The following is a 9,766-nucleotide window of genomic DNA, read 5'->3' on the forward strand; positions in this document are numbered from 1 at the left end:
GCATGGTGGCTCAGGCCCAGCTGCTCCAAAGGCTGAAGCATAAGGATCCCAAATTAGATGCCAGCATCAGCAACTTAGGCCCAATGCAACTTAGTGAGACTTGGTACTAAAAAGAAAAAAAACAACAACAACAACAACAAAAACTCTAATGATGGCTGGTCACTGAGAACTTTAGACCTTTTCTGAAACAATTCCTTTTCAATCCAAACCACCTCCTGGGGGTACAGGATTCCAAGGTCCTTACCCCAGATTGCCAGATGTGTTCAGCAATTGGTTGTGCCATCCTGCACAGTGCCTGACGGTCCCAGGAAAACGGCAGATCAGAGAGTGGGAATCTGCTGTGTTTGAGGCAGGATCGTGGTCCACCGTTGCCACAGTGACACGCCCCCACACTCTCCCCTGCCCACTCTGCTTTGCAGATCACCCATGGGCAGTTCGACGAGCGCTACGTACTGTCGTCTCGGGTGCGCACCGGTCGCAGCATCCGCGGGCTGAGCCTGCCACCCGCCTGCTCGCGGGCTGAGCGGAGGGAGGTGGAGAATGTGGCCATCACCGCCCTAGAGGGCCTCAAGGGAGACTTGGCAGGTCGCTACTACAAGCTGTCTGAGATGACCGAGCAGGACCAGCAACGGCTCATCGACGTGAGTGGGTGGTGAACCACCCAGGGACTGCCTGGGGTGGGCTGGGTGGAGAGCTCTGACCCGCACTGGGCCGCCCTCCTAGAGCTCAGGCCCCTCTGCCCAGGCCGAGCGCCTGCTGGGCTCTATGCTGGGGGTTGGGATGGGGGCTGATGGGGAGAGCAGACCGAGACAGCCTGGGCCTTCGACCACCTCAGTATAAGGAAGGAAGATGGAAGTATTATATGGTTAAAATCAACAGAAGGCGTGTTGAGGAGGGTGGAGGTGAATGGCGAATCCCCTTACTTGTCAATAAATAGGAATAATAGGCATGGAAATCCTACCTGTGCCTAGAAGATGCTCTCTGTTACCACACCCAAAGCAAACCCTAGATCCCAGGAGAATCTGGAAAGGAAATCCCAGGTGTAAGTCCTACCCCTACTTCTGTGGACCCAGCCTCTGGTTTCCTGTTGGTTTTCCTCCTGCTGCCTCCAGTATCGTCCACAGCTTCTTGTTGGCACTAGAATAGAAAAATACTCAAGTCCCTTATGTATTTTTCCCTTATCACAGAAAAAACAAATGGCAATTTCCAAAGTAACTTTTAACTAAACCTCAAGGAAAAGTGGAAACAAACTTCCATCATTTCTGAAGATTTAATTCCACAAAATGTGCCCCATTTCCAAACCAGGCAGGGCAACTCTATGATTTTGGTATATAGGCCTATGTCTCCTGGTCTTGATGGCCATCAGGATAGCCATCTGCCTGTCCTGTTACAGAACAAGCCACCTCGGCCTTAAGTAGCCACTCTAGTTTCCTGCTTAGGGGACTTGATTCTTCCTGTGCAGTGACAGTCAGGCCCTGGTTCAAGTGGTTGACTTCTCCCATTTCTTTGAGATCCTAGAAGGACTCCCCTCCCCATATCTACTTTTTACCTCAGCATAATCATTTTTGAACATATAGTATCCATATAGCTCATGATAGAGAAGATACATTGCTATGCAAGAAAGTGTGGTGTACACACAGAAAGAAAAACATTAGTCTCTGGACTAATCACAGATTTTGACATGTGTGGTGGTCTATGGTAGGTTAAAGGCGCAAGCTTGGGAGTTCCAGAGGTCTAGGTCTGAATCTATGTTCTGCCACTACCTAGCAGTGCCATGGTGAGTAGGTTGTTTTCTCTCTCTGAATCTCCATTTTCCTCACCTGTGAAATAATTACTGTTACTTTCTAAGTTTATTGTGAGAATTAAAGAAAATAAATTAGAAGCACATAACATAGGGCCTGGCACATGGTAAACGTTAAATTAGTGGTGACTGTTTTTACTTGTAGCTTACTATTGTATATCTCTAGCACTTTTTGATGAAAGAAATGATATTATTAAATGAACCAATAATACTTTAAACATAAAGAATGGCAGCCATGTAGACAGACAGGCTAGTACCTCTCGTTCTTGCCCACTCTGCCATTGCATATGATTGACTGATGGTGTAGATGCACTCCACAGTGACTTAGAAGAATTTCCATGTGGTCTAAGCCAGTGGCTCTCAATCTTGGCTGCACACTAGAATCACCTGAAGACCTCTTCTGGTGCCTAAACCACACCCAAGTACATCTCATTCAGAATCTCTGGCAGATGGGAATTGCACATCAGATTTTATTTTTTAAAGCTCCCAAGTCCTAACAGGCAGACAAGCTGAGAGCACTGCCTAAGACCCCAGCCATTATCAGTAAGTTGAAACTTCCTCACATGGCACTTGCAGTCATGCCTGATCTCATCAGTCTCTTCTCTCTGCTTTGTCCCTTTTGGCCTGCAGGACCACTTTCTGTTTGATAAGCCAGTGTCCCCTTTACTAACATGTGCTGGGATGGCCCGTGACTGGCCAGATGCCAGGGGAATCTGGTATGGATGTAGTGTTTTCACATTTGCCATGTGTGCAGAGGATCTGCTCAGATACCTGCTTGTCCTAACCTGAACTTGCTGTGAACTGCAGTTGACAGCATGCCCTGCTTCATGGGGAAGACAGACTACTTAGAAACTAAATGAGGAAGTCAGACTACTTAGAAACATTAAGTGTGTATGCACAGCACCTAAGTATTATGATGTTTCTGAGGAATATAAGAACGAGCTGGTTTGCATGAACTATGCATGGGGGAAATGACTGCATTTAAAGGGAAAAAAATGCTTTTTATTGTTTGACCTCACAGAGAATCTGTCTTACAGCTTTTGAAACAAAAGACTAGAAAATGAAAAATAAATATTAATGATTTAAGAAAGACACTAAAACAAAGAATAGGTACCCAGTGTGCAATTGTTTTATCCTGGACAACAGTTCTCAACCTTTTTTTGCCTACAAGGCACCTCCTGTGCCTTATAGGTTATCCTGACTACATCCAAACTAGCTGGGATAAAGTGTCCATGAGCACCTGCTCGTTTGGGATAGACAGGCAGGGTTCAGATAGAAAACATATGTGAGTCCTCATGTGCTCCAAAAAACCAAAACCAAAACCAAAAAACAACATTCTTTTAAAGCACCACAAGATTTTAACTGAATCTGTTAGGAGATAAAATACTCCTGTAAGTATAAAAGCCAAATATTATCATAGTCGAACTATAGGCATCCTCTCTGAGGATCTAGGTGGTATTTTATATTCCTGTTGGGCAAAAACTTGACATCATTAAGGGTTGGAGTCAGTCTTATTCTTCATTCTGTCAAGGTAACATTATTTTGTGGTGCTTGTTAAGGCACAATTACAGATAAGAGCCATCTAGGAAATGAGGAAGGTGAAATGAGGCAATCAAGCTACAGAGGTAATGGGAATTTTCATGTATTGAGACAAATGTAATTAACACTCAACACCATATTTCTCTCTTCATTAGGCATAATTATGACAAGACATTTCTCATCTGGATAAATGAGGAAGACCACACCAGGGTAATCTCAATGGAAAAAGGCGGCAATATGAAACGGGTGTTTGAGCGATTCTGTCGTGGACTCAAAGAAGTAAGATGCTATCATAGGTTTTTGAATATCATTTGAATAACCTCTGTCCTCTATTTCTCATTCTTGGACAAAGACACTATGGTGACTTCCGAGATGGGGCTAATTTTTCCTAGGAATCAGGCATTCTTTCTGGAGTGAAATTTCCAGGGTAGTGCTTCAGAAAATTCTCTTTATTAGAAATCTCCTATGCTTCCCTATGAGTCTCTGGCTCATTTGTTATTTTCCCATTTCCTTTGGCTATTTTAAGCACACAGACAATATAGGATGTAATCTGAACACAGACTTACCTGCTGAGAATTCCTATATTCTCCTATTGACTTGGAATGAAAAATAACATCAACTGACATTTACTGAGAGCTTAGTATCTGATAGGTACTGTGTTCAATACTTTACATGGTCCCTCTAATTTAATTGGGCCATTTTAGTATTCTAATAGAAGAGGTATCATTTTATATTAAACAAGTCTTATAAATTTAGTTCAATTTCATTCATGGCAAATTCTTGGCACACATGTCTCTCCCTGGTGTTTGGGATGAGCTGAGCGAATGGATATTTGAGAACCCTGCCATTTGTTTATTGTTGTTACTCATGTAGGTAGAACGGTTAATCCAGGAACGAGGTTGGGAGTTTATGTGGAATGAGCGCCTAGGATACATTCTTACCTGCCCTTCAAATCTTGGAACAGGACTACGAGCTGGTGTCCATGTCAGGATCCCCAAACTCAGCAAGGTAATGTTATGTGACCAGTGGTCTTCCTGGGTCCCACCAGGATCAGTTCAGATATGACTGCTTTGTGGAGGAAGAAAATACCTCTCCATTCCTTAAGTCTTACTTTCTCTAGCTCTAATAGAAAAATAATGAGAAAGGGAAGGGTTAAGTTTGCCTGAAAGGACATTTTTATTAGTTAGGATAAAAGATTATGGACTGTATTTAAAAAGGGGGGAGATGGTGGCTTCAAGAGTAAGACTTTTAAATTTTCCCTAATATAACAAACCAGGATAAGTGGGCAAGCTGCTCTGCTCTGCTCTGCTCTGCTCGCTGGGGCTCCTTCCATATCCTTCTTCTGTCTGTCCTAGCACAAGTAGTTCTCAGACTTGAGCATGCGAGACAGTCACCTGCAGGACTTGGTCAAACACAGATTGCAAGGTGCCTCCTGCAGGATTTATATTTCTTGCATTTCTCTAGGTGATGCTGAGGCTGCTAGTCCGGGGACTCTGCTTAAAGGACACTGTCTTAGGGCACCGTCCCCATTTACATGGTCACCATCAGGCTCCACATTCTAGCTTATGAGAAGGGAAGAGAGGAAACAGGTGTGGCCATGTAAAGATTTAAGGTGTAGGGCAGAAAGTGGCACACATCACATCTGCTCATTTCATTAGCAGGAACTTAGTGTTCACTTCCTCAGATCCAATGCTGTAAGAAGGGGTGAAGGATTCTGGTGGGTAACTAGTAGTTTCTGCTGAAGCACACCAAGTAAATCGGATACTTTCAAAACAACAATTTTAGAAAATATGCTGCCTATCCCCCTACAAAGAGTATGAAAATTTGTTATTCAAAATTCCAATGCTAAGAAAATGAAGTGATTTAACTTTATGATTTTAATTATAACAATAGCAGCTGTTATTCAGATGAGTGATGAACACACCAAAATTGGCATCCAGATGCAAAAAAATGTATAGAAGTTAAGAACACAAGGTTGGAGTCAGACTACTCAGGTTCAGTTCCAGCTCTGCTACTTTTTAGCTATGTGACTTTGAGAGAAGTTAATTCTTCTGAACCTCACTTGTGTGGGGATTTCTATGGTTTGAATGTAACCCCTAGAAGTTCATGTGTTGGAAACTTAATCACCAAAGTCATATGTTAATGGTATCTTGAGGTGGGGTCTCTGGGACATAATTAGGATTAAGTGAGATCATGAGGTTTGAGTCCTTGGGATGGCATTAGTGGCTTTATAAGAAGAGAAAGAGAAACCCAAGCTACCACACACACTGTCTTGCCATATGATGCCCTCTGCCATATTATGATGCAGCAAGAAGGTCCTCACCAGATGCCAAGCAGATACCAGCACCATGTTCTTAGACTTCTCAGCCTCCAGAACTGTGAGCCAAGTAAACTTCTCTTTTTTATAAATTATTTGGTCTCAGGTATTTTGGTATATCAACATAAAATAAAGATGGGATAAAAGCAATTCCTACTTGCTTTTTGTAAAGGTTGTTGTAAAGCTTGAAAATTTCCAGCACAGTGCCCTGGTACATAGTAAATAAATGCTTTGTGTAAGTTAACTGCAATGATCTCTCATTATAATGTCTGTTCTCAGTGAATGTGCCAATGATAGTGAGTCCATTTCACTGCTTATGTCACTGAGTATTATACCCCGTCCTAGGATCCACGGTTTTCTAAGATCCTGGAAAACCTAAGACTCCAGAAGCGTGGTACAGGTGGTGTGGATACTGCAGCCGTGGCGGATGTGTATGATATTTCCAACATTGATCGAATTGGTAGATCAGAGGTAACATCTCTCTTACTTTCCCAGCATGAACTAACAAAATCAGCCTAAGAGAAAGGATATAGAAAAGTGGCCTCAACACCTTACTTTGTTCACAGAATTCAAGACCTCTTTCCTCACTGAATTCTGTTAGCTATTCATTCTATGGTATTGCCCTTCCATGGGAAATAATGGCATAAAGGTAAACACAATGTAATTTGAGACTTTATGGGCAAGTGAAGGAATTCACAGTGGGACTGTTGTCACCAACCTGCCCCTGAGAGCCATTTCAGCAATCTTCAGCAGCAGGAGCTCTATTATGCTAAAGGACAGTAGTATTTCATCATTGCAGTCAGAGAACATATGTGTTAGCCCTCTGAGGGAGGCAAAATGTGAGATTTTCTCTTGATTCTGAGTTTCTCTTGGTGAAAGTCACGTACTATCATCTTTACTTTGGCATTCTTAGACATTTGATAATTCCTAAAATCTTACTTTTAGGGTTAAGGTGACATATAAGATTTGCATTAGTTATATATAAAATTGTACTTGTAAAACAAAGCTGAGGGAACCTGTGACTAAGTGTAGTGAAGAGGACTCACTGAGATGTGTGGGTCTGGGTGGTGAATGGGCGAGTTGTAGAGGGCTCCAATGCAATGAGTCACACCAACTCAATGCTGAGACTGCTGGTCAGGGACTGCACTTGGAAGGCCACTGTATATGGCCACTGTATATGGCACTGTATATGTCCCCATTTATGTGTCATCAAACTGTACCTTATAGTTTTTCTAGGTGATCATTATAAAAGCTAGAAAAATTCCAACAAATATTTCAAAATTCACTTACTTAATTCAGCAACCTGATAACCATTGTGAACATTATTCTGAATTGCCTTCTATTCTTTTTTACAACTATTCAGAAACTTGTTTTTAATCGTAATTACAGTACAATTTGGTATTATAGTACTTTAATTTTCAAGACATGAGCATTTCCCCACAACATTAAGTATGTTTCAGATCCATGAGTTTTGGTCTAGGGGTGTAGCTCAGTGGTAGAGCACTTTCCTAGACATGTGAGGCCCTTGGTTCAATCCCCAACACCACAAAAGTCAGCCAAACAAAAAGTCCTAAATACCCGTGTCATGTAAAAACATGATTTTTTAAAAATGACAGCACAGAAGAGATAGTCCATTTGTCTATTTAATGTATTCCTAATATTTTGTTTGACCGTGTCTATATATAACTCTTTAATTAGGATGTACTTCTAGGAAAGGAGTTTCTGGATTAAAAATCAGGAGAACCTATTAATGACAAAGTTTCTTACCAAAAATGTATACCAAAACAGTCTGATTGGCAGTGAATGGGAGACCCAAATTGCCACACCCTCACCAACCCTGGGATGCATCAATTAAATAAGTAGAAAATATATGCCTCATTAGTAATGTCTTGCCTTCTGACCCAGCCCTCTGATGGGGATGGTGGCTCAGTTTCTTTGTACGTGAAAAGAGATGGGAGGGAGCTGGACTCCATCATGCCTAAGGTTTGTTCCAGCTCAGACCCTCAATGATCCCTTCCACTCTTGCTGCTTGTTCTTAAGTTTCAGCAAGTATTTTATTAATTGCTTTATGGTAACTAGTTTGACTCTCCTCAGAAGCAAGGAATTTGTTGCACTGGTGATCACAGGGCAGGGAAAATAGGTATACATGCTCTAGTTTAAGAATATCTGGCTGGGGAGATAGCTCAGCTGGTAGAGTGCTTGCCTTGCAAGCACAAGGCCCTGAGTTCGATCCCCAGTACCACAAAAAAAAAAAAAAAAAAAAAAAAAAAAAAAAAAAAAAAAAAAAAAATCTGGAAACCACAGTTCTAACATGTATTTTTAAAAGGAGGATTTTTGAAAGTGTATCTCAATACAAATTTGTAAAGTTTCCTTTGGGTAATTAATTTGCCTGGCACAGTGCAAACATGATTTGGTTGCCAAACACTTGCTTTTTTATTATTTTATTTGTTCTTTTTATATATGCGTGACAGTAGAGTATGTTTTGACACATTATACATATAGGGAATAAATTTATTCTAATTAGGATTCCATTCTTGCAGTTGTACATGATATGGAGTTATACTGGTCACATATTCATATATGAACATGGGAAAGTTATGTCTGATTCATTCTACTGTCTTTCCTATTCAAACCCCCCCCTTCCCTTCATTCCCCTTTGTCTAAGTCAATGAACTTCTATTCCACACACCCTTGCCCTGCCTTATTGTAGGTCAGCATTCACATTTCAGAGAGAACATTCAACCTTTGGTTTGGGGGAATTCGCTTATTTCACTTAGCATGATTATCTCCAGTTTCATCCATTTACTAGCAAATGCCATAATTTCACTCTTTATGGCTGAGAAGTATTCCATGGGTATATATACCACATTTTCTTTATTCATTCATCCTTTGAGGCCACTTAGGTTGGTTCCATAGTTTAGCTATTGTGAATTGAGCAACTATAAACATTGATGTGGCTGTGTCACTGTAGTATGCTGATTCTAAGTCCTTTGGGTATATACCAAGGAATAGAATCACTCGGTCAAATGGTGGTTCCATTCCAAGTTCCCTGAAGAATCTTCATACTGCTTTCCAGAGTGGTTGCACCAATTTGCAGTCTCACCAGTAATGTATGAGTGTACCTTTTCCTCACATCGTCACCAACATTTATTCAAACACATGATTTTAAACAATTTTTCAGCAAGACATCACTGTGAGAATGATGATATCTGAACTATAACATATTCAGTGCCGATAAATTGGAAAAAGGTCAGAATTCAGATTCAAAGAACAACAGAAGAGTGATGCTGTTTTCTTACTCTTAGACAAACTGATAGTGTATAGCAGAAACTGATAAGGAAAAAATATCTGGGATAGAAAATGAATAGTTTTCAAATGTAGAAGAAAAGTTCTCACACACAAAGTAATAACTCCATCTTAGCTAAGAAAAGCTTGAGAGAAACATTGTGACATTTTTGCTTTCCATCTCTGACCATGGTCTGTGGACCTTTCCTCCCACAACCTGTTAGGAAAATAGTGAGAAAGAAGTTGTTGTAAAGTCCAGCTAAGTGGCAAGTTCTGACTTATCCCAGTGTTGTTCCAGTTGACCTATATCCTGCAGGTATCATCTGCTCAAATTAATCATTCATTTTTTTCACTTATAAGGTTGAGCTTGTGCAGATAGTCATCGACGGAGTCAACTACCTGGTGGATTGTGAAAAGAAGCTGGAGAGAGGTCAAGATATTAAGGTGCCACCGCCTCTGCCTCAGTTTGGCAGGAAGTGAACTTTCCCTTTCCCGATTTATAAATAATCTGTCTGCTGGTATGACAGACACAAAGAAGTCTCTACTCTGAGAGTTTTTGTAGACTTGGAAAAAATGTAAAATTGTAGGTACTGCCTATCTTTACAATAAAACTCTCCTTAATATCTTTGTTTCTCTGAGTTTTTAATACTACTAAGAAGGGGAAATACATCTAATTATAAGTAGAAGGAGGCAATTTTTTTTTTTTTGGTACCAGGAATTGAATCCAGGGATGCTTAACCACATCCCCAGCATCCCCAGACTATTATTGTTTTATTTTGAGACAGGGTATCTCTAAGTTGCTTAGGGCCTCACTAAGTTGCTGA

The 9,766-nt window shown here is 41.0% G+C and overlaps 1 protein-coding gene across 1 annotated transcript in view; it reads left to right on the top strand.

Moving 5' to 3' along the window:
- Positions 1 to 9,565, top strand: part of Ckmt2 (creatine kinase, mitochondrial 2) — a 31,484-nt gene extending 21,919 nt beyond the window's left edge. Inside the window, exons 5-10 of the mRNA XM_047556669.1 lie at positions 420 to 641; positions 2,432 to 2,517; positions 3,496 to 3,619; positions 4,214 to 4,348; positions 6,003 to 6,128; positions 9,303 to 9,565. Of these exons, the coding sequence (XP_047412625.1) occupies positions 420 to 641; positions 2,432 to 2,517; positions 3,496 to 3,619; positions 4,214 to 4,348; positions 6,003 to 6,128; positions 9,303 to 9,422 (813 nt within the window). The 3' untranslated portion in view covers positions 9,423 to 9,565. The remainder of the gene's footprint in view (positions 1 to 419; positions 642 to 2,431; positions 2,518 to 3,495; positions 3,620 to 4,213; positions 4,349 to 6,002; positions 6,129 to 9,302) is intronic.
- The last annotated feature ends 201 nt before the right edge of the window (positions 9,566 to 9,766 follow it).

Source organism: Sciurus carolinensis, chromosome 6, assembly GCF_902686445.1.
Source record: "Sciurus carolinensis chromosome 6, mSciCar1.2, whole genome shotgun sequence".
NCBI lineage: Eukaryota > Metazoa > Chordata > Mammalia > Rodentia > Sciuridae > Sciurus > Sciurus carolinensis.